This window comes from Schistosoma mansoni, assembly GCF_000237925.1.
Source record: "Schistosoma mansoni, WGS project CABG00000000 data, supercontig 0179, strain Puerto Rico, whole genome shotgun sequence".
Lineage (NCBI taxonomy): Eukaryota > Metazoa > Platyhelminthes > Trematoda > Strigeidida > Schistosomatidae > Schistosoma > Schistosoma mansoni.
Window position 1 is genome coordinate 216,402 of NW_017386063.1, and position 27,540 is coordinate 243,941.

At 34.4% G+C, this 27,540-nt stretch overlaps 1 protein-coding gene across 1 annotated transcript in view; it reads right to left on the reverse strand.

The window, feature by feature from the left end:
- Nucleotides 1–27,540, reverse strand: part of Smp_164300 (hypothetical protein) — a gene marked incomplete at both ends in the record, with an annotated part of 49,030 nt that overhangs the window by 5,375 nt on the left and 16,115 nt on the right. Inside the window, 6 exons of the mRNA XM_018795364.1 lie at nt 3,942–4,136; nt 13,439–13,733; nt 15,932–17,004; nt 17,997–18,058; nt 19,612–19,745; nt 22,992–23,126. Coding sequence (XP_018646967.1) covers nt 3,942–4,136; nt 13,439–13,733; nt 15,932–17,004; nt 17,997–18,058; nt 19,612–19,745; nt 22,992–23,126 — 1,894 coding nt within the window. The remainder of the gene's footprint in view (nt 1–3,941; nt 4,137–13,438; nt 13,734–15,931; nt 17,005–17,996; nt 18,059–19,611; nt 19,746–22,991; nt 23,127–27,540) is intronic.

Below are 27,540 nucleotides of genomic sequence, written 5' to 3' on the forward strand. Positions count from 1 at the left end.
TACTGGAATCGAATGTTAGTAACCGTAAGTAAAGTGAAAAATAATAGTTTTTTCTATAGCTAAGACACTTAACTTTTAACCATTATGATTCAAAAGATTCAAACTACTATAATTAACAATTGTTGCCAATTTATAAACCGATAACTAATAATACCCCGCTAACTAAAGTCGATTTAACTTAAACACGAATAAATAATTATAAGCATGAGGATTTGTGAAGACTATAGTATTTTCGTAGTCGAATTCACGGGTGTGAGACAGTTAACCCTTTCAGACAATGGATGATGGGTTGTGCAAGAACACAGATCGATCGAAGTTGAAGTTAGACATTAACACCGTTGGATGCCGTGTCAGCGTTCTAGACGTTGTGTTTGCGCGCAAGACCGAAGGTGTGGAGATGAACTATAAAATCTATTTTGTAAACAATTTTTCATAGTTTTTGCATCTATTTAGGGTATTTTCATATTCCGTACATTTAACACTAAACAGTTGTACTTGTTGTTTAAGTTTATGACCTTGAACACACGTTAATTGACTTCCTTCCGTTTCAAATACACCATATCACGGCGTTGTAACTACTCCCCATTAAATACATTCTAACACACACCTGCATCGTTCTATTATGTCTGCAAATGTGTTAAATGAATCATTAATCGAATATCATCTACGTTTATAGACTATTGTGCCGCTCTTATTACATTCTACGCTTGGTGAACTTACTGGAGCCAAATCTTCCATAACTGTGGATTACTGGTACCGAACCCAACTGAACACGCAACAGCCAGCAGACTTAAGTAACATCCCTAACTTTTATTTGTGTGTATTTAACTTAATAGCTGTTTATTGTTACATAAACTTTTGACGTAATATTTTTTTATTGCTATTTTTGGTTAACATACGTTTTGGTCCGCCACAATTATTTGGTGAGCCTAGTGTTTATTCTCATTTTGTATTGTTTATTTGTTTTCTTTAAACGTCTCACCAGTTTATTTTTCACGTAATGTACTCACCGCCTTAACTTGTTGATATGGACCCTCCTCCAGTAACAACTACTAATTCACTATCAAATCCTCCCGATAACATTTTAAGCTCTGTCAATGCTATTACTGAATTTAGACTCCCGACATATGGGGCAAACAATCCAAGAGTCTGGTTCGCGCGAATTGAAGCTTTATTCATGGCCAGAGGCATACGTTCACAGGCAACAAAGTATGCTCATGTTGTTGGCGCTCACCCTATTGAAATTGCTGCGTGCCTGAGAATGAACCATACGAAAAGATAAAGGCTGCAGTAATCTAACGTACCTCTGTCTCCGACGAAAAAAGACTCCAACAACTATTAACGTCCTGTGACTTAGGAGACAAGAAACCATCACAGCTGTTAAGATACATGAAACAACTAGCAGGCCCTTATAAAATAGATGAGGTGTTACTTAAACAAATGTGGCTCCAACGCCTTCCACATAATGTACGGCAAATCCTCAGTATATCCGGAAATTCAGTTAACCTTGTTGATTTAGCAGATATGGCTGATAAAATGTTGGAAACTTATCATGATAGCTATTACATAAACTCTACACAATTCGCTGGAACATCTGATACAAGTTATTTAGTTTCTTTGCAAAGACAGTTAGAACACTTAACGAATCAACTTGCGTCTCTCCAGACCACAGTAGCATCAGTTCAAGCTAGGCAGCTTGGACCCTCTTCTAGACGAAGATCTTTATCTAGACGGCGTTCGTGTTCACCTGAGCAGAACTCTGATGTATGTTGGTATCATAAAAAATATGGAACTAAAGCACGTCGTTGCACTCGACCGTGCGCATTTTCTTTGACTGACTCGACGTATCAGGGAAACGGCCCGGCCAGACAGTGATGGCGGCGCCTGTTTCTGGCCTCACCACAAGCCGTCTTTTCTACATCCGGGATCGTATTTCTGGTTCGGACTTCTTGGTCGATACAGGAGCAGAAACCTGCACGGAAAACAAGTTTTTTTCGAAGTTAGACCTAGTACGAGCATACCACCAAATCCCGATGGCACCTGAAGATATCGAAAAAATGGCCGTAATCACGCCCTTTGGTCTGTTTGAATCCTTGAGAATGCCGTTCGGGCTAAAAAAAAATGCTGCTCAGACGTTTCAGAGGTTCATGGACGAGGTTACAAGAGGTTTAGACTTTGTATTTGTCTATGTTGACGATGTCTTAATCGCCAGCTCATCCATGGAAGAACATGTACAGCACTTACAGATCCTCTTTGATCGTTTCAAAAGTTATGGCGTTGTGACTAACCCTTCAAAGTGTATATTCGGTGTTCCAGTTTTGGAGTTTCTCGGTCATCACATTGACTCTTAGGGAATTAAACCGCTATGAGAGAAGGTTGAAGCCATCATCAATTACCCTGAGCCTAAGTCGGTAAAAACATTACGTCGGTTTCTTGGGATGTGCAACTTTTATGGACGTTTCCTCATTCTTTGCGCTGACATACTACAACCCTTGACAGATCTGCTGAAGACAGATAAAACAGTAGCGAAGCCCAAGAAAAACGATGCTTTCACATTACCTCCTGATGCTAGAACGGCCTTAGATAAATCAAAATCTATGATAGCCAATGCAACCATGTTACAACACCTAAACACTGATCCTTCGACCCACCTAATCCTCTGTACCGATGCATCTCAGAAACCTGTAGGTGTAGTGTTGCAACAGCACGTAAACAACATGATTACACCTACTATCCTTTGATCGAGGATTAGGTGGGTCAGGGAGAGGTCACTTCAAAACCTAACACTTAACAAATAATTTTTTTTGTTTTAATCCGACTTATTAAGCCGAACTACATTAGTGTATTGATAGCAGATAGTTGTATATGTTTCCAGACACAATAAAAACCTTTAATAAAAGTAACACTCTGATATACAGAACACGCGGAAAAAATGGACGAAAGTGTAGGAGAAAACAAATGCATTGAACATTGAAAACATTGAGGATCACCTCAAACGCCGATCTTACACTTCATCAAAAGATGAATGGAGATTAACATTGGGATGAAGGATACGCTACATACTACTTGAGACTCATCAAATGGATTTATTTGCCTCCGTGTTAGTATTCAAACTGGAGCCCGACCCAAATACCGCCCACTCCAAACGTCCATCGAAACCCCAAATTACTTGTACAACGGGTATGGCATCTTTAGGAATCAAAATTCAGTAAGTGCATCTAGCTGACGAGCTCCAAATAGGATGAAACGCCCATCCTAGCTTCCATTGTTAACCAAAATACATCTATTCTAAAACCTCTCGCGATTAAATGAATATATAACGAGGTAATCGACACATGATGTACATACTTTTTTTTCACAAAGACTGATCAAAATTCAGTTAACAATAAGCCTTATACTTTAACTCATAAAAAATATATTTAATCAAAATATTGCTCAATTCCAAAACTCTTAAACTAAATGACAGTTGAGGTCACCGAAATCAACTCTTTAAATGGTCACTTAATAGACATGGGACAATTTAAGGTAGATGAGAACTGAAACGTTTTTCTAGTCATTCACTGTAATAGATCAAATTCGCTCTATGACTTAAGCATATATATATTCTTATGAATGGCAACTGGAAACAACTGCAAAGTATGGACAAGGATATAGTTCGATGGAGAATGCCGGTGGGCGGCCTATGCTCCTCCACAAGGGGTAAGAGGCGTAAGTAAGTAATATAAGTTATTGATGTCTACAAGAGATCTATACAGATTCGCATATTTATTTTATAAATAATGGAACAATTACTAACGAAATGATTATACTCAATTGGATAAATTGAAAAGAAAAGTAGAAAATGTCAAACTATTTTGTATTATTAAGAATAACACTGAATCATTGAATAATTCGATCTATTCATATATATCCAATAAAAAGAAAAACAATAAACAACTCACTTCTTTTGCTGCTGAGTCGTTGTCGATTAAACTCTCAATAGTTTCTTGTCTCAATATCGTGGATAAATCTGGTCGCGCAATATTTGAAGAAGTATCATTACTAATTGATGTTGTTAGCTCCGTACAAACAGGATGAGATGATTCACATGATATGTGTTTGGATTTTAAAAATAATAATGAACATGATTCCAACACCTTTTATTATTACAAATGAATATGAGGACAAGAGGGAAGAAAACAAAAAAAACTAAAGCATTTTCAGAAAAATAGAGATACTAAAAAGATTCAATTTTTTTCATTACTGACAGTCAAGTAAAAGGAAGTCTACTTGTCGGGCGGTTGGAGATCATTAATTTAGCTTTGAAAAAAAGGTCAAGGCAGAGTATCCCATCAATAACCTAACATGTCAATAATCATAATCTACATGATATTAAATTAGGTCTAGCTGGTCACACCGTTACTTGATCGATAGGGTTCGACCAGTAGTAGTGTCATGAACGAGAACAGAGGTGAAGACAACCATTTGTATTTTAATACGCTATTACAGAATCTCCTAGACCCCTCTCAACTCGCCTTTAAACAGTCGTTCTGCTCGCCGTACCATTTCCTTCCTTACTCCAGTCTGTGTCACGCTCCCTGTCAAAAAGTTGAGTCTGCGGAGCAGCGCGCAGACCTTCGTAGGTCCGTCGATCTGCCGAGTCGTTAAAATCCGATGTCCACCCAGCCACCACACGCTACATTGCTCCTTTCCCTCGACAGAAACTGCTACGGCCAACACCACTTAGTCATAACGACACACTCAACGTCACATCGCACCAGATCGCCCCAACTAGCGCCTCCTCTCCCTGCCCAAAAACGGCATCCGCCAAAACGAACTATTCCCGGCTCCCCTTTGACAGCGACACCAGATGTAATGAACAAGAACACAGGTGGGGACAACCAGTCGTATTCTCACACAAAATTACAGGGCATTTTGGCTTGCCTCGCAACACGAAGCAAACGCCAACTTGAAATCCTAAAAGTAAACGGAAAAGAGGAAGACCAAAGAACACACTACGTCGGGAATCGGAAGCAGGCATTAAAAGGATGAATAGCAACTCGAAAGCGTTGACCAAGACAGGGTTGGATGGAGAGTGTTGGTGGGCGACCCATGCTCCGTACAACTACGAACTAATAAAATCATTAGAAAACCGTTTCATTCATCAGATTACACAATATCTTTATTCCAAGTAAAATTCGAATATGACTTCTGTAAAGACTGATTACTTGCTAGAGGACCATTGAAATGAGAGAGGATTGAGAAGTTTAGGACTAGGACTCACGCTGAAACTAGTGGGATTTACCTTACAGTTAATCATTACTGGTAGATATATGTCTATGATGTTGAACAAAAGCATATGCAGAGATGGGTGCAATTTAAACATAGTTCTCGTCATGGATACAGAAATTATATAGAGAATCACTGTAAACTGGAAAGCATTGGACAGTAAATGTCCAAACCCTCAAGCACGCACCCAGGGAAGATGATCTTGAATCTCTTTCAATGATTGAATAAACAGTGCAGTGATGATAAGTAAATACTAACCGTCTATACTTTTTTTTAACAAAGTATAGACTGATTATCCTATGAATCACAATAAGAAATGAAACCATATATTGGTTGTGATATTTTCAGTTGTGCTTATTTTCATCCACATTTCTTCGTATATCAGTCAACAGTGAATACAATTGAAAACTGTTGTGAAATAATACCGATCGGAAGAGAAAAAATATCTGAATGAAATTTAACATTTCCACAGTCTTTAATCACTTAGACTACATTTCACTGAATAAATTCAAGTAAGTATATAAGAACTTTCGTCTAAATTAGAGCGACTAGTTCCATAGTATTTGGGCGCCGAGTTGATGTAAGACATTAAATAGGAATAATATATTTGTAAAATCTCAGCGAATGAATTTGAAGTAAATCTAACGTTTCGCCTGGCAATCTGGTACAAGCTTTTTCAAGGAAATTTCCTTCAAATTCATTCGCTGAGATTTTACGAATTCAAATCAGGATGTTAATACGATAAGACGAAGGTTATCAGAATTATATGATATATTGACGCTGTACATTTGGAACAATCTGATCATACATGTACTTGTTAACCTATCCTGATAATATTGATTTATTAACCATCGTGATTTTTACATTGTTCTTGTGTACTTTATCGTTGTCTTTGTTTCAGTTTACATTTTAATTTGTTTAATTGACCTTTTATTTTTTTCCATATATCAAATGTATTAACAAGTACATATATGATCAGATTGTTCGAAATGTATTGTGCATATAAATAAATAACATAATTCAGATAACCTTCGTCTTTCCATTGTATTATTCAAATTTCATGAATTGTTTTTTGTTGTTATTGTTATTGGTAAAGATGGATGATAATTAGTAATGAAGATGATGACATGTGTGTATGTGTGTGGCGGTTGAATGTACACTTCAATCTAAGTTCTGATAAGAGTATAGTTATAAATGTCTGGTATATTGTTGAACGATCGTGAATTTTCAATCCCAATAAAATATAAATATTTACAAATACGATCTTACATATTAAACAATGGATAAACTATGGAAGGATTTCAATTGAATAGTGCTGAGTTTTACTTTCAATGTGCACAATATATATATCAAGAACATATTATATCCAATTAAGTCAAATCTATTTAGAATGATTGTTCTATTTGAGTTTCAAATCTGTAATCTACAGTATTGATACAGGATAAATTATTTACAAGCTTCCTCATCTCGTCATGATCTGACAGTCATTATTGAATGAAACAGCAATATAGTACAATCTTGTACAATCTTGGTCTTTATAATTTATTTTAAATGAATTCAGTTCATAGTGAATATTCACAACACAAAAGCTTCATGAACACCTTAATAAAATGGTAATGATAATTTTATGTTCACTGGTGAGTAATTTCAAACTTGGAGAGCTACTACAACCATCATCAAAAACGAAGTAGTTATAAACAATTGTCTACACAAGATACTCAGTATCCGCTGACCGGATACTATCAGCAACAACTTACTGTTAGAGAGAACAAACCAGCTTCCAAATGAAAAGAAAATTGAGAAAAGACATTGGAAGAGGATAGATTGAGGAAACCACCAAACTGTTTCACAAGGCAAATGCTAACTTGAAATCTTGAAGAAAAACGAAAAAGAGGAAGGCCAAAGAACACACTACTTCGGGAATTGGAAGCCGACATCAAAAGGGTGAATAGCAACTAGAAACAACTGGAAAGGATTGACCTGAACAGTAAAATCGACAAGTCCTCTTTTCTCAGTAGCCCCAACTGCTTTTACAAATCTACATGTATGTGTCAAAGCACATACATTGGAAGAACCGACAGAAGAGTACATGTTCGCATCTCTGAGTATGTTCCAAAGAAATTGAGGCTGCCAGGGACTAGGGCTTTCAACAATGCAATAGCTCGGCGGGCATACCATTGACATCTCTCATGTTTTCAAAATTATTAGCACACAAAGAAGTACGGCTGCTCTCCGTTTTGCAGAAGCGATCACGATAAAAAAAAAAACCTAAACCGGATCTATGTATTCAAAAAGAGATAGTAATAAGCTTATTACTACCCTCGTAATCCAATTTTTTGTGCTTTTTGTGTGTTTTTTTGTTTGTTTGTTTTTGGTTATTAGTTTTATTTTGTTAATATTTAGTTTGTTATATTCCTCTCGCATTAGCCAATTCTTAAACCACCCTTTCACTCACACATTTCCGCTTACTTGATTCTCTTAAATTATGTGAACTCTTTAAATTCCATTCAATCATTATGTAACCCATCTTATCAGTTTTTAATTCCGTGATTCCTTTATTACCTCTAAAATTATCACACAATTTATCTTATCTGTCTGTGAACTCCATTCAACTATTACACCACCCATCATTAATGTTTCCTTGATTCTAACACCTAATAACCTCTGACCTTTTTTTGCACATAGTTATAATTGATAACCTTTACTAACACTTATGTCAATTGTTCCATACTATTTTAATATCTGAATGTAAGTAGCTGACGAGAAACTACGAAATATAATGAATTCATATTATTCTGCATCAATATTTGTTCTGGCTTTATTTAGATTAGCTTCGAGATGAAATTTTAAACATTATTTATTTGTGTGCCAGAAGTTGTAATGTGTGAAGTCAACCAGGTTGATAATAAGAGACAACGAAGACATCGATGATTGTAAAAATTAGTCACAATTAATTAAATCTACAGGTATAACTTTTATATACGGCTGCTAAAGTTCACGAAACTCCACCTAGAGGGCATTTCCAAGAATTATTACTGGTCCTAACCGAAAATAAAGTAATTAGTACGAAAGTGTGGTTAATGAACCTTACACCAAACAAAAACACACTAAAGTTCATGAGTTTGATCCCTTTTGTGAGATGATTAGTGTTGAACTTTTGTAGAATACCTTAAAAAAATGAAAGACGTAGTTGTCCAGTAGTATGTATATACAATTATTTTTAACAAATCTAAAATTATCAGAAGTTTTATGGATATTATAGTAATCTTGATAGTTAATATCAAGAATCAATTGAAGTTAGACCACCATGGAAAACCTGAAAGCACTGGACGGCCGTTCCGTCCTATTATGGGACTCCTCAGCAGCGCGCATCCATGATCCCGCCTCGCGAGATTCCAACCCAAGAATAAATTTTATAACAAAGATAACAAATATCATTATTTATCAAAGATAATACTAAAACTTACATTGAAAAGACATTTCAGTTGTATTGCATCTAATGAAATTGATGATTTAGACTGTTTGACTTCATTTGCTGTAATTCTTGATGATTTATTATTATCATCATCAATTACAGTTTCAGAAGTATTCCGTTGTAATTGATAATGATCAACATCATCATGACAATTAGTATTATTATCATTATTATTACTATTATTGATTAATTTTAAACTTTCTTGAAGTAATTGAATATATTCTTGATGAATACGTTTTAAACGACATTTGAAACAATTATGATCTAATAATGTAAATGATGTAATTTGATTTTGTTGTTCAATTAATTCGTGTAATTTTACTTCCGGTAATGATGATGATGGTAGAAGGAGAACATCACGAGAAGTTTTTATATCTTGTGTATCATTGTATTGCATATATATAGAGAAAAAAAAGAATGAACATGTATGTTGTAGAGAAAAACAAAACAAGATTAGAAGGATTAGTTCGTTAAAAAACGGAAATAAACTGAAGATGACAATTAACTCTGACCAAAGCAAAAAGCATATCAGGCAGTAACTGGAATCATACTAAAATACGAATTTGAGTATATGGCATTGTATCACACTATTTATTGAATGTTTATATGTATAAGGTTTAGTAAGAAGATATAATCTTGACTGCTACTAGAGATATTACAGCAGTTGTCGATTTCCAATTGCCCATAGCGTTAAGAGATACTTCTGCTTGGATTACCTCAAAAGAGAAGGCGAATTACAAGTGGGTCTTGATGACCTTGGAGAGTGGTTGCATGGTCCTATAAACAACTTCTTGAGGTCAATTACATATGGCCTTTTTGTGAGTAGTTCTAGATGAGCTAAATCCGTACTATTCAGATCATACCAGTGGTGACAAAAACTCATTAGATAGGGTAAGGTATACTGTTTTCACAGACGATATTTTCTAGCCTCTTCTTTCTCTTATTGGAAATCATTGTCTCTAAATATGTCGACTGTTTCAGAACATCTAATCACCGTCAGACCTCTGAAGAGTCAGCGGCATGACTTCAATTTTGGATCTTTAAGTTGCTGACTTTAGTCTCAATGTCATCACGATATGCCATCCCGACCACCACATCAGAACAGCAGCTGCAGTATGTTTAGTGATACACTACTCAGCTACCCATATCAATGTAAGCGTGAAAAGTAGTATTCGAAGATCCAATCAAATGGTCTAGACTTGAATGAAATTCTAAAAGTAAGTGCGTATTCCACAATACAGATTAAAATATAATGAAGTGATAGGTCATTCAAAAAAGATAATTCTTTTTTCATATTCCTTCAATCATCAACCATAAAATATGACCGGCTCACAATCTACTACAACCTATCATCAACAATAAAGCGAGATGAGACCAAGTCATTTTGTCTAGTTCACCATACAATTAACACCGTTGGATGCCGGCCGGCTCAGTGGTCTAGATGTTAAGTGCACTGGAGCGAGACTGGTAGGTTCCGAGTTCGAATCTCGCGAGGCTGGATCGTGGATACGCACTGCTAAAGAGTCCCATAATAAAACGAAACGGCCGTCCAGTGCTTCCAGGTTTTCCATGGTGGTCTAGCTTTAATTGACTCATGATTCCAACTATGAAAAACACCATACAATTGACAAATTGTTGAAGAAAGTTCTATAAGCACACCATTCCAATTAATTCGAATCACAAGCCTAATTTACCATCATAAAATCAGTAGTCAACTAGTTGGATGTTAACTTAATATCATTCACTGATCAAAACATGGAAATTTCGGGTTCGACTACGGATGGAGCTGTAAATAAAGTGGACATCGCCGAGAAGCTCTAAATACTAAGGATAAAACAACTTACTAGTTTTCACTAACACTCAATGAAGATCAAATCTATAATGTTGTATACATTACAATGAATACAAATTAAACTAAAGATCATTACAATACAATTCATGTTATATTGGAGAATATGAATTTTAATTAAAATGTAAAAAAATTTACCATCATCGTATATCATTGAATCATATTGTGTTGTTGTACTTTCACTACCACAAATGTCAGTAGCATTTGTTAAATCACATAGATTACTTGAAGACATTGATCGACTTTGATTATGCATTGACATGAAAGGTGTATGCATTTGTAATGAAGATGTATTATTATTATTATTATTACTATTATTATCATTAGTAGTATTATCATTACTACTATTAATACTATTGGAAAAGGTTGTTTTTGTTGAGTGAAAACTTGATGTCATCATTAAAGCAGAGTCAGTGAATAAATTATCTTCAGTAAATATTGATGATATAATAATATTATCTTCATTGGTTTCATCATTATGAATTGTAAACGGTAGTGACGATGATGATGATGAATGTTGATTAACAATGGTACTAGTAGTAGTAGTAGGCGTTTGCATTGTTTGAGGATGATAATCAACGACATTGTCGTCATTCTCATGTGTAGTTGAATTCTTTTAATTAGTTAAAAAGTAAAATAGAAAATGAAAAAAAAACAATTAGTTTTATTGAAATATGAGTTTTTATGTTAATGAAGATCAGTGTTGAACAATAACACACAAAATCTGGAGGTGGGGTTTCCTGTCGACTACCTATAACCAACATTTTACATCATAACATAATACACACGATATTGAGCCGACTTAGACTAGTGGATATATATTGCAATTTGATCGATAGAATTCAATCAGCACTAAGAAGGATTTGATATATCATAGCATTGATCACCACTTAGTGGTCATTCAGATGTGAAATAACAAATCCTTCACAATCCATCTCGTAAACCTGAACTAAGAAACCTAGATCAACCAATATGGCGCAAACAGGGGGTTATTAAATTAATGACTCAATAACATATCTTGATTCTTCCACTTCTAGATGATTATAAATACGTACTCCTGTCAGTCTAGATAGTGAAGTTAGGCATAAATAATATATGCCCTAAACAAATGACTTGAGAAAAGGTTAATAGGTCTAAATAATTAACTTGCTTTTCTTAACTTTTGGTTGACGCCTAAACACTGACTGTAATGCTCCCTAACTAGTTCCAACATACATTACCAATGTTTCTGAAGGTATCTACCATTAAATACTTACATAGGATCTTCTTTGTATTTTTTTTTTGTATTCAAAGAATACTAGAAAAGACTAGAAAACTATGAGGTCATTCGAAATCTAACCAATTTAATGGACCAATTAAAAAATTGATAAATACTTCATTTACGAATACAAACAGTTCGATTCACGAGTCAATTTATTCTAGACCACTATTGAAAGCCTGGAAACACTGAACGATCGTTTAGGTATGGTATGAAACTCCTTAGAAGTGAGCATCCACGTTTATTTATTTATTATTTTATTTAAACGCATAAATATTGGTACAAGGAAGCACCACATACATATGCGCCTCACAAATCTCATTTGATTTGTGTGAGGGCTGTGATACTGCCCAGAAGCCCAAACTGAAGCAGGTGGTTTTCTTAGGGAGCCACACCTGGAGCCTTTGACCTGAAGGTCTAGTCGACAAGACAGTGGAGCATCGTGAGGAGATGCAGTCCCATGGTAGCCGGTGACCAACGATTGATTCATACATTATTTGTTCCTTCAGGATACTGGAGCCCATGTGCACCATTGGTTTGGAATCAGGGTTTTCCAACTCCCCTAGGTGGATTTATCCATGTCCACCGACCCGGTTAAAGTGCCGGACATTCGCTTTTCGTCCTCTCACTTTCGTAAACAACACCCCCGCCACGAGAAGGCGATGAGTAGGACTTCCCTGGCAGTGGTTGTATGCACGTGGCCATGTGAGAGCATTTCGAGAGGGAGAGCGGACTCTCCCCACTCTCGGCCGTACCAGGGCATTTGGGAGCATCCACGACCCCATACGCGTGGCTCGAACCCAGAACCTTCGGTGTCACGTGCCAACACATAATCTGTAGACCACTTCAATCGATTTGTGATCTTGCACAAACCTTCAGCCATTGTCCCAGGTGGATAACTGTCTCACAACTGACACGGATTGGACTCCACTGATCACTCATTGATCTTGAAGCTAGTCACTAGTGAGCACATGATTGTTATCAGTATGTGGACTTTTGGAGATTGTAGTATTTTCGCAGTTGAATTCACGAGTCGATCTAAGTTAAACAACCATTGTAAACCTGGAAGCACTGGGGACAGCCTAGCTTAGATCGATTAAATTTGGTGATGAATAATCTGAGAGAATTATGTGAAGATAGGTGACCAGACGATAAGGTTTACTTCCTAGTTTTAGTGATTACTTAGATCATGTTCTCCTAGATCTCGCAAATCTCTTCCCAAAATCAAATGAACATAAATATACTTTTGTGTATCTAATACTCTATATACGATTATTCAAATCTGTGACAATATAGAATATTGTAATCCGAACTGTTGTTAATATTTTCATCGCAAAATAAATATCCAACTGTCGCTGTTCGCATATACTTTTTCTGGCTACATGTTCTTTCTGTCAAGAAATATAATCTCTTCATTTTCATTATGATAATAGACAAATTACAGTTAAAGTGTCGTTATTTACTATTAAGAGAAAATGAAAAGGGGTGGTTCCTATTGATCTTTAATCATTTGAGGAAGGAGAGAGTAACATACTACTTCACATTGATACGTGATGATAATGATATTTCTTGGAAAGAAAGAACATACTTTTCTGTGTGCTTCACTATTTTGTAAGTATAATTCTTCTGTACTCATAGGTTTAACAGGAGAATAAGATGTATTATGAGATTCTGAAAATTCCAATTGTTCTTCAGTTTGTGTACCAGTAGTCATTAAGTGTTCAAAACGTGGTAATGTATTTAAAGAAATTGACATGCGATCACCTGAACGTACTGCCACAGGTGGAAAACGACATAATTCCCAACTACATAAACTTCCTGGAAGTTCTTCCCAGCCTGTATGAATATTATTAGCTGTATGAATTGTAGTACGACGTACTGAACTGGGAAGAAAAAAAATTAGGAAATACTGGATTAGAACTTGAAAACAAGCGAATGGCAAATCACGTTCTCATTAAGAGGTTAAATAAAAATGTAGTCACATGTGAATTGGTTCATATTTTTAAAAAAATTCACGTTAAAGCAAAAAATTAGTTGCCGCTTTATTATTCCTTCATATAGGTGAGGTAAAACTGAAATATAGAATATGACCACCGGCGGAATCTAGGAGCGCATTTCATCCTATGTGAGATTCTTCATATAAATGTACCTAGATTCCAGAGTTGGTATTCATACTGGAACTCGAATCCAGTACCATTTACTCCAACTGACATCGCGAGTCTCATAGTGAACATCAATTCCGGGATGTGTGTACATCCAGTTGACGATTCCCAGACAGAATGAAATGAGCCCCTGGATTCTATTGCTAGCCAAACTTTATTTAATCTTTATCAATGTACGTCATAATGTCTATATCGAAGAAATTCAGAAAGAACGCTAATATATTCAGTCAAAAACATCAACAATGGGGTAATCTGAGTCATTTAAAATTTAATTTGAACTGAAGTATTTTAAATGACTACAATCGAATGAATAGCAATTAAAGATTATACTGATGGACAATATTTTTGATAAATCTTCTGGCTCAACCCTTGAATCGCTTTCCTAAGCTCTTCTAGTAACCCCCGATTGAATCTACACGACAACGTGAACACAAGAGGAAAGGCGAAAAATAGAAAAAGAACGCTTTACTCCAAGGTTACTTTTTGTATAGAAAATTGAGAGTATTCATAGGGTTTCAGATGGCCTTGGGTTCTTGAACCGAACCAAACATAGTAACATAACAGGTAATCATCCAAACAGAAATGTAACCCGTGACTCTTCACTTTCTAGATGTTTCTGAGGGACTTTTATTTAATGCTGATTGGATAGAATGTTTCGCAGTGTTTTTAGGGCCCCTCTAGCCTTTTTTCGAGGAATATTCCGGGTCTCCCTAACAATTTTTGTTATGTGAACTTACATGAAAGTGATGGAACTAAACTCCCAACATAAATACTGGAGTTTACAGCATAACAATAATAATGGTGATATGATCATTTACGCATAAAATACACTTGACCAATATAGTGTCGATTAATTATCTGATGACGACAGACAAATAATCAGAGATATCAAATGAACACTCTAAAGCAACCAACAATAGATAGGTGTAGACTACCTGATTAGAGTTTGAAAGATTACCGCAATTAATGACTAGAGATATTTGGTGAAATGGTTCAGAATCAATAATATTGGATAGTGAATATATTCACTTTATTTTAGATTAGTTTTCCTTCTTGTATACCTTTTATTTCAGTATTTTCAATATTTATTCTTTCTCCTTAACAATATTATTATAGGCCTGCTTGAATATCTGAGCAACCTGTTCATGTCATCTAAACATTTTAACAAATCTGTTGTTTGTTTTAACACATTATGTCTATTATTCGCATAACCTATTCAGCTGCATTTATGAAAAGTCTACGACCAGTTTCTGTTAAAGTTACAAAAAAGTACAACCAGAGACAACGCGTTGACTGGCAATATGGATTGGAAAGGATAAACATTATTCAGATGTCAATTCCTGAACTGTTAACATCTAATTGGCGATCATTCGATATTTATCGTCAGGATCGATCAAGAAATTGAATCAACTGTCCTTACCAAAAAACCCAGATAAAACAAACGAGGACTGACAAATATAAATTATCTTATTGAGTCTGTCTAATTGAGATATTGGTCAACAGATAAATTAATATTGTGTAATTTAGTTTACGTTTATACTTTTGAACAAATTTCCATTACATAAAGAAAGGACTAAATTTTTTTGTATTGTTTGTTTAAATTTTCCCATTGATGCTTAGGACTGAAATTATTCAGCTTCTTATTGGCATATGTGCATCCTGTGCAAATTGCCTCGATATTGCCTTAGGTCACAAGCATTATAAGCATCCAGCAGACGGCGAAACGCACGTCCTGGATTCCACTGCTAGCCAGCATTCATCATTGCTTATAAAAAAGGACTGTTTGTTGTATCTTTGATAAGGGTACGATTTATTTAATAATAATAATGATAACGATAAAAGTTATGTATACATAATAAATTAGTTGATGAAATTCAGATAAATCTGAACAACAAAACAAAATAAGATAAAACGCTTACTCATCAACTGATAATCCAAGGCTAGAATTCAAGCTTCGACCAGATCCAACATTTAGAATTGGTCCGATTAAACCAAATTCAGCTTGACAACCAACATTCATAAAATCTCTTGTTGATACATTCTCTAAACTACTAAATGGAGAGGTTGTAATAGATTTTGTTTCAGGCATATTAATTTGTGTACTAGTCATCATTGTAGATATGGATGTTTTAGATGTTGTTGTTGTTGTCATGATGGTTGATTTTAAATTCGATAATGGACTACTGCCATCACTATTGATAAAACCGGTACTATTAGCAATATTAGATGTTTGATCTAAAGAAACACACCCACTAGGATTGATCAACGATGAATTAGGTAGAAAAGAAGTATTTTTAAATAGTGAAAACGATTTATTCAATTCTATCCTTAATAAATTAGATATATTAGTAGGCATAGATTGCATTAATCTTTCTAAATCATCACGAGTAATTTTAACTGATTGTGTTATAGTCGATAGATTATGATGATGAGTTTGATAGAAGTTGTTTGATAATATACCTAATAATGATGACGAATCAACTGACCAATTTGATAGACTGGATAATTCACCTCGATCAGATTCATCAAATGGCATGGAAGCACGACGATTAGCATCAAACGATAGTTTAGTATGTTGTGGACGTAACAAAACTGGTTGGTGTTGTATAGGACAATTATAATTTGAACGTTTTTTATTTTGATCCGATTCAATCATTTCATCTTCTTTAACCTTAGTCAACTGAGGATCTGGAGAACTAAGTGAATTTAATCGAGTTGAACGAACACGAGAATGTTGTACACGATTCAATGCACAAGCTTTGGCTAATTCATTTAAACGTGGTTCAGATAAAGAAGATAAGGCGAATCGTCGATTCACTGTGAATTCCGTAGTATTTATATGAGGACTATGTGAAAGTGAATCGACTTTCTGATTAGATGTAGTCGTAATAGTAGTAGTAGTAGTAGTAGTGGTGGTGGTGGTAGATGTTTCACACAACTGCTGTTCAGCTACATCTTGTGACATAGAAATTGTTCCTGGTATGTTGCTAAGCTATACACATGCACAAATAATGATAAGAATAATAGATGACATGAAGTTACATGATAAACATCAAAACAGATATGAATCGATTATGTAGACATAGAACAAACAAATTATATTATTCTGTAGAAGATATTCGTCACTAGTTGATCTCAGTCAAAATATAGCTGAAAATCAGGGAGAACTGGAAAGTATTAGACTCCATGGTAATGTGTATTAAATGGCACTACTAGGAATCGAATCCATAACCTTCAAGTTGAGCAAAAAGGGAGCTTCACCATTCGCGTCCAGGTGAACAAACTCAACTCTAATCAATATGTGACATTGAGTGACAACTATCAAATGTTATTCATGTTGAAGTAAGTTCTTAGTGAGCTGACCAATAGCACCTCAAATGAAACCGATCTACATTTTAAAATAATCTATGCAAAACCAGACCATTTGAGTAACACTAATCAAATAGTTATTGTATAACAACTGATTATAACAAGTCAACAAACAATTATATACGAGTTTGAACGTCATAAATAACGAATAATAACTTCAATATCGAATTTATGAACAGTCACTAAATCAAGCATATAATAAATAAACCAAATGAATATACATTCTCAATAGTAAAGGAACATATCTCTTTCGTAAGGTAACATAATGCATATTTTGAAGTTTTAATTCTATCACCACCTTTGAACATTCTCAAGTCAATTTTTATTATAAATAACAGTACTGCATGAATTGTTAAAAGGCATTGATTAACGATTTATTTGGTAAAAATTCTATGATTTATAAACAATACTACTAATCAGATCACAGATGTGAACTTTGAGCTATGATGTATACTTCAGTAAATAAAATAGAGAGCTTTCAAACATACACATAAACAGACAAAGTTCAATTCACAGTCATAACATATAATAGCGATGAAATTGAATAATACATGAAAACAGCAATACATTCATATTGGAGGAATGAATTAAACAATAAACTAATTGATCAATTACCCCAAGAGATTCCGCTTTTGGATTAGTCCATGGAGAGAAGAGTGAATGTAGAACGTTATTTTCTAGGAATAAAAGAAAAAATTCATGTTTGAAATGAAATATGATTTATTATTAGACCTTTTAATATATTTAAAAACCAATTAATCATAACTCGGCAGGAGACGATAGCTGATGGAGGAGCATATTGGAAAAAGGAGAATGACGCACAAACATAAACATGGTACCGATCTATGAAAACACTGACCATGGGACCGAGTCATATAGATAGGCGAAAACTGCTTAGTTGTGGTTTACGAGATTACCTTAACAAATGGTCAGAGACTTTGAAAGATATATATATATATATATATATATATATATATATATATATATATAGAGAGAGAGAGAGAGAGAGAGAGTTAATTTGTAGACGATTTGAACAAATCACATATAGACTACCACATATCTAATGTCCAAAAGAATTCTGTAAATAACAATAATTTCTCCTAAAGAGTTTAATTCCAGAACTTAAACTGTTAATTTTAGTCTTACCGTTCACTATATGACCTATCTGGCATGATAAGACCTAAAGTAATGAATGTTCCAGCAAACATACTTCAGTTGGGTCATCGAATTATGTAGGATGAAACTAATACATCAAGGTAGTGTTATATCCGAATGAAGAATAAATGAATGGTAATTGATAAGAATTACTTATGGACTATTATTGCATATATTCTTATTGCATAATTATGAAGTGACGAGATTATGTATATCTACATATATTCTTTTTATCATAAGCCTTCGTTTAACCTATTGGTTACTATTATACGATTTACCATTACTAATTTATTCCCATTTTATCAGATACAGTCATCCATACTCATAGCTATTTCTGTTTTGAACTTGTATAGTTATAATTTTTCATTTTATGGTGCGATGCCGTCGGCGAGACTATAATTCATGGGCGAACCGATCAGATATAAGATATCAGGTCCTGGATTTTGGCGCGAAACTAATTCATTTATTTGGCTAAATAGAGTCTTGGCTAATGTCAGTTTGTGCTGAAAACTGCAAATCTAATTCTTAAACCTAACCATCAACCGTGAATCATAATTCTAATTCCTCTCACTGGTTTATAAGCCTCATTTAATCCTAGTTAGTAGCTGGACATTATCAAGGTCACTTTAGTGTCTTTCAAAGGTTATCCATCAATTATAGTCCCACCATGAAGTCTAATCCGCTTGTATATATACCACGTATGCCTGAAATATACAATTCCCATTAGCGGGGCCTGATATTTGTGTTTTAGATCGAGCGGACTGGGCTAGGAGAACTACTGTACAGAAGACCAATGAGGACTAAGAGTTCATTTAAGGCTGCTAGTGCTGTTTTGATGCACCATTCGTTTGGCATAGGGACAAGGCAACCTTATTACGTGATATTTGATAGGCCATAGGACATAAAAGGTAGCAGCTAAAATCAGGTATTGTATATAATCTATTCGATATATATCGTAAAATAACGTCAGTGTGACGGAGATAATCAAGTTAGGGATAAATGTGTTCACAGACAAATGGGTGATTCAAAGTAATAGAATATAGTATTAGCAACATATTGACATTTAAAAACATACTTAAATGTTTAGAAAATATACGCCGTCGGCGACATTCTTCAGTTCTCAAATTAGTTTCCTCTTTAAGATAACATACAGATCGTTGAGTAAGCATATCGTCAAATTCTGTACGTCTAACAATTTCAGCTAAACAGCTATTGATAATTAAGAAAAAAGCAAGAACAAAGAGGAGGAAATCAGAAATAAACTTAACAAATAAACATAAAACCAACTAAATATGTGCATTATTAAAATATATCAAATTCTCTCAGCAGTTTTTAGAGTTGTATAAGAAGATTATTTTAAACTCCACTATTGTACATCTCATCTAATACTAAGAAACATAGGATTGGTAAGTAATTTAAAGCTTATAGTAGTTGACTTTACAAGCTTGGCTTCGATTTACACAATTTATGTGAGGGTTGATAGACTGTCTAAACCCAAAAGTAGGTGAAGTGAAATTAGGACTTTCGACCTACTGCTTTCAAGTTGTGTGCTTCCCACACTAACGTACCAATCCTGTCTGAAAAAAAGATATAAACGTGTAACCAGGTGATAAAAGTTTGAGAAGAAACAGCGCAACCTATTCACTTAGATATTGAAGAGCGAAAAGTCACACAGCACCTACATATACACGTTTGTAAACTACGAACTAAATACATACACAATGTCGATGGGTAAAGTCGAGTTTGAATGCATTATTCACTTGTTTGAACATTAAACAGCATGTACGGCCCGAAGATCGAATGATAACTTACTCCTAACTACAATTAAGAGATTATTTAACAACGAATTCCATGAACATTTTAAATGTTTAAACTGTGAAGATAGTTTTCTTTACAAACATAGTGGTGGGAAAGTCAACGAACGGAGTACACAAGCTTCATTTTAGTGGCCATTCACAATCCGAAATATATGATCCCATACAAGATATTAGGGAGGAGAAATTATATTTTTGTAAAACTCTCAGTTATGGAATTTTAAATAAATTCAACGTTTCGCCTGACATTCTGATTCAAACTTCAGGGAAATATAATCAAACATCAAAATTATCGAATATAAGTAGTTACATGATTCTCCAATTAACTGTATACTAAACAGGTCATCTATGTTAACATGGTTGAATGTAAAAAATTTTCTGTAGTGCGTATGAGACATGTGGTGTGTAAAGAAAAGTGTGCTAAGTTAACAAATTGTATATATATGTAAATGGATCTGAGGCGAGAGAAGAAAAGCAAACAAAATCACATTGATCATAATATCGCCCGTGATCGGTAAATATTTTGTTGAAAGTAGACAATGTTTTTATAGACGATATGAGTTAAACATCTCAATGAAGTTTTAAAAAAAAAGTATAAAAGCTTGTGTGATTCTGATAAGTCTTGTTGATTGAACGCTATATTCGGATCCTAAGCTAGTCTCGTAACCCCCAAGCTAGAACTACACAGCGACTTGAACACGAGAGAAAAGGCACAAAATATACGAGAAGCACTTTACTCCAAAGATTCATTTATGTACAGAAAATATAGGGTTTTTATAGTATTTTAGAAGTCCTTGGGTTTACCTGAAAATTCTAGAATACTACTAAACATAGTAGCAGTATAGTAATCAACCAATCAGAATCTCTACATGTGACTTTTCACTTTCGTGATATTTCTAGCAAAACTTCTAATCAAACGCTGATTGGATAAAATGCTCCTTAACGTTTCCTGAGCATGTCATGTCTATTGCGAGAAATTTGCAGAATCATCCCAACAGATTCTGTTGATGAAGTTCATTATTCATCAAATATTCCAATAAACTAATTGATTAGAGTAGTTGAAAGTAACCGTTGTTGTTCAGATAATTAAGCGATAGAATAAATGGATTAAAGAGTTCAAGTTCACTTAATAATCATTAGTTGCCATAGAACAGTTAATTGTATTCCATCTCATCTGTTAATATTCCTTGAAATCTATCCATATGTGTAAGGGACTTCAGTTGTTAAGTCTCTCTTTGTAAGAATTCAAACCTTTATGGAGTAATTTTTTTCTTACCACTGGAATCATATAGGATAATTGTATGTACATCGTTTTACGACGAATACATCATAAGTCATTCAAGCGTCATACAATAAATCGTGTAAAAATTTATACTACAGTACATTTGAATAAAATAAACTGAATAGTTATGATCGATGAATATATAAAAAAATAAAGAGAGAATTCCAGTCATATGATCCATTTGTAACCATGCCTTCGTACATATATAGTATATCCTATATATCATGTGTACTCCGAAAGAATTTTTAGTCACAGTAACATGGGGTATTTTTGTGTTTTTTTTTAACGAAAAAAACAGACAAATAAAACATACAGTACAAATGATGATTTACATTAAGTAAATAAATGAATAAATTTATAATGTGATTCATAACATTAGCAAATCAGCCGATATGTAAAACTAGACTTTAAGAAAACATTGCACGTATACGAACATACTAAACCAGGTCATACGAGGGAAAAAAAGAGGAGTAAAAACAAATCATTTCCTTTTTTTTATTTACATAACATCTACACACAAACAGGTACTTTTTATATTGTCACAATAGAGACATGTGCCGAATAAGATGCGATATTCCTACAGTTGAAGAACATATGAAACTCAAAACAACTATCAACCAATATCAAACACACAATCTACAATACGAACGTCAAGACAGTTCTATTTTGTGGAACTGAAACTTCGATGAACTACTAGAACCAACATCAAAAAGACACAAATATTTATAAACAATTGTACGCTCAAGATAATCAATGTCCGTTGACCGGATATCATCCCCAACAATAGGAAAACATGATGGAGTTGGTGGATAGGATATACATTGCACAAATCATCAAACTACATCACGAAGCAAGAGCTAACTTGGAAACTTGAAAGGAAATAAGAAAGAGGAAGACCAAAGAACACATTGTATCGGTAATTGGAATCAGACATCAAAAGAATGAATAACAACTGGAGGAATTGTAAAGGATTCACCAGGACATAGTGCGATGGGGAATGCTGGTGGGCAGCCTATGCTTCTCAATGAGCAATTAAATCAATTATGGAGTGTTTACGTGCACCAGTGACATTACATAACGATTATAGCAGGTATGAATCGGACTGAGATCGAAAACAAATCAACGAATCAGTAATTAATCAATGATTCAGTGCTATTATACTGATAACAAAGTCATATAGATCAAGAATTCGACTACAGGTGAGAGGTACTAAGGTGGGCAGCACACTATCACAGATACTTAAATATGGGAACGACTAAGTATCGAGTAATCTCATACGTTTCCAAAAGTTTGTTTATAGAGAAAATTTCATAAATAAATAAATATTTCCAGTACACATGAAATTTTACCACTACTTACCGAGCATAGGTGGGACCAGCTTCATTTAATTGAGATATTAATGTACCAGTTGTAGTGACACGACACATACGACGAAGACAACGTTGAATAATTGCATCGAGACGATTTAATTCTGATTGGAAATTTTGTAACCATCTACGATAACAAAAAGGTAACTAATATTACGGTTACATTCTCATGACTGTATTCAACTAATGATTATGCAGAAGAACTCACAATAAAATTGGTCAAAAAAAGAATTGTAGAACTATTAATATTTAGAATTCCATTTTCTTGATAGTTGAATTTATCTTGAATGTTTAACACACAAATTTAAAGCACAAAATGTGAATGAATTACTAACCATGAAAAGAATATAATGACTTTTCACTCCATGATGATGATTGTCTTGGTTAAAGTGAAATCCATGTATAAGACATGATTTAAAAATAATTTATAGTACAGTTTCAAGAGTATTCAAGAAATACAAATGAATTTCCTATAATGTGATTATTCTTGCTTTGGTACGGCCAAGAGTGAGCAGAATCCATTCTCTCTCAAACTGCTCTCAAATGGCCACGTATATACAGCCGCTCTATCAGGGAAGTACTACTCATTGCACTCTCGGCAGGAGTGTTGTTTACGAAATTGAGAGGGCCAAAAGCGAATGTCCGGATCTTTAAGCGGGTTGGTTGGTAAGGAGGATCCAACTAGGGAAGTTGCAAAACCACAATTCCAAACCAATAGTTCACATGAGCCTCAAGATCTTGAGGAAACGAATAGTGTATGAACCTATTGTTGGTCAGCAAGGTATACCTTAAAACGTTTGCCTTGGTGACGATGGCTGAATAGCATGAAACCTAGGTCTAATGTTTTCTGAAGACTACCTCCCATTATCTAACATTACAATATAATGCACGTGGTGACGAGTCACAGAGACTAGTGGCAACTCGATCGATAGAATTCAATCAGCACTAAAAAAATGTAACAAACAAGACACTGGTCCAACACCTAGTGATCAATAATGAGCTTGAATTATATATATATATATATATATATATAACAGCCGATGAATATAGTGTTACGTCACTGCTCACTTATCGACTTAAATCTGACCATATATCCATGTTGCTAGACTAGGGCAAAACAGTATTTCATTGTTCTATGTCATTTTATACATGAATAGTCTAATAGTGATGAATAACTTATCCATAAATGCGCATAGATTACTACAGGCCAATTAACATTATTCAAGACTTCTATAGTGAAGCTATTTCACTGCGCTACTACTATTACTAATCTATATGCACGTACTATATATACATAGTTCTAACCTGAATAACAAATGTGCGGACCATGAAAATAAACCAACTTATACAATATGGCACATATTTAAATTTCACTGAAACAATGATCAATGAATTAAATGTGCACTACATCATATATTTTATACATTATCTTGTAAATTTGCATTTGTATTTCTTAGAAGCTGTGTTTATTATAAGCATTAACAGTTATTTGTTTCTTCGTAAAAATCCTATTACAAGTAAATTGAAGTCAAAAAATTTTATTGACGAATTCATATCACAGTTTAAATCATGAATCAATTGAAGCTAGATCACCATGGAAAATCTGAAAGCACTGGACGGCCGTTTCGTCCTATTATGGGACTCCTCAGCAGTGCGTATCCACGATCCCGCCTCGTGAGATTCGAACCCAGAACCGATCAGTCTCGCGCCAGAGCACTTAACCGATAGACCACTGAGCCGGCATCCAACGGTGTTAATGTCTAACTTCAACCAATCCACGATGTTTGAGCAACCGTTCACCAATTGTCTTCAGTGAGTTGATATCTCTATAACAAACTTGGTTGAACTCCACTGGTCACTGCTTCCCATATTCATATCAAATGATGATCAGTTGTATAGAGTTAATGAACAACAAGACAATTACTATTTACCTTGGTTCATGAGGTGAAAAAAAACTGTCGATTAGATTATGGAATCATTAAGATTGTACACTATTTATTTACGTGGATGTACATAAAACAGACGCATTCAATAACAATCATATTCATTCAATAAATGGAATTGTTAATTAGAGATTAAGACGTTCAACTCTCAACCACAAAATAGCAGGTTCAAAACCCAGCTCTATTAAACAGATTTGGTCTGGTTAACAAGGCAATATCTCTAGAAATCACACTTAAAGTGTGGTTTGAAACCGAGTACACGAATTTGTACTTTCATACACTTATTACTTTATCCTTTAATTGAGAAAGTGAGCTATTACTACTACTTCACATTGAAATGAACATGAACTCGAGGTACACCCAGCTGACGAGTCCTAAGTAGGATGCAACACGCGTCCTGGATTCCACTGCCAACCACCATCTATTTTTGCTTGTTTTCTAAATCTTCTCTATCGACATGATGATGTAGGAACACATCTTTGAATGAAACCCCTGAGTTGTTTGTGGAGATAGTTAGAACAGGCTTATTTTGTAATTAGTTTTTGCTACTATTTACATTTTCATTAATTCTTATAATTGGTACGACTACTATGATTGACTGCGAAATAGTCGTTTAGATACACATGACATGAGGTTTTCCGTTTTCATTTTGAATTCCCCATAGCATAACCCACTGATTATCGCTCACAAATACATTGCTGCTCACACATACGCATCCTGTTCTGAATTACCTGCTGTTATGATAACAGAACCCTAATATATTTGCTATCTAAATTTACAGATCACAGTGATATTCTGATTATATGCTTTATCTGGATATCCACCTCGGACTATAACAATTGTGATTGTAATTATTAACTACTTATAAGCCTGTTCTAACTATCTCCACATGTTTATGGCTAACTGAAAAATCATTTGTAAGATGCAGGCTAGTATCATTCATCATTGAGTCATTACCATTTCAGTAACACAGTAGGCTTCAGATAGGGACTCCACCACTACATCACACTTAGTTTAAACAGTCAAGTGGCATTCTCACTAATTATTACGCACACAAAAAAAGATCCCCACGACAAATGAACGAATTTGTATTGAGTTATAGAGTTGAATCTTTTAGGATGACTGTATTTTCGATAAAATTCCTTTGGTTATTAAGTAAAGAAAAATCATCTTATGTAGACTTTGATACTTCTATGGTCTGAAGCTCTGTGACGACTCATTGTAACTCAGTTACCAAGTGTGTAGATTCTTACACTTAATCAGTTAGTCGAAGTAACGTAGAATCGGGCTTATTTGTGTATCAGTTCAAGTTTTCACAATACATTAGCGGAATGAGTTGAAATTACCAAGATATATTATTACAGTAAGAGAAGCAGTAACAATATCAACAGTATAGACAATCTGATTGCAAGAGATGGAATAAACTCAAGGAATAAAAGATAACATTATAACTCGAAATCCAATGAAACAAAAATAGTGAGTGTAATTGTGTTATTGTGACTGATTCTGAACCATATCATTCAACGTCTCCAACCCCTGATCATATTTATTGTGAGGTCCTCAACCACATAAAAAATGAATTATTAAGTTATATTGATATATATTTGCCATTAGAGATTGATTTAAATAAAGAGAATTTAGTGTCTTCTATAAATTAAATATCAGTCAGTCACAATGTAGAACCTAGTACGTATGTACACAGGTTCAATTTGTCTCATTAGCACAGAGATGAAATTGTCAGACCGAATACTAGAATAGTAAAGTTAGTACCATTATGAGTGGTGATAGAAAGGTGTAGGCATAGAAGATAAGATTCAATAAAAAATGATTTAGTGAAAAACAAAAGTTACGATGAATTCTCAAGCTCAGGATTCGAGAGAAGACAAAGAATGGATGCAACTGCGCCATAGCATACGACTTTGAGCCATGTCATTCAAAATCTCTAATCATTGGTCACAATAATCACAAGAAGATCAGTCAGGTAGTCTACATCTATTTATGTAGCTACATCCAATTTTCAATGACTTTATGGATTGGTCCCACAACTTCGTTTGGCCATCACTAACATTCTTTCAGTCAACTCTTACACCAGACAACATTGCCCGCTGAGGTAAACAATGGTTGATTATACGTAACACGTGATCCAACCACATCAGTTGATGAAGTTTCACTACCTCAGCAATAGATCTGACTTATTTACCTATTGCCTTATCCCTAACCTCGGAATTGCCTACTCACTGGTCCCAAAATACACGAGCAATACTTATGATCAAATGCTGATAATCTACGAATATCTTCTATTCTTGATGACCGTATTTTACCATCCATAAAGAATAATGGAACTTACTTAAACATTTACTACATTAATTACCACTATATACAATATTTGACATGAACGACATATAGATCACTTTAACAAAAGTTGATTTTCATTCCAGTTTAGTAGTTGTACAAGGATATGCGTATGTTGGTTTCAAGTCATACACACTTCTATTCCAAATACATCTATGTAAATTAACAAGATTACTTCACGAATATGAAATATGAACGCTGATGATTTACACAAGAAAGCTATTAATTCACTCTTTCATTAACTAT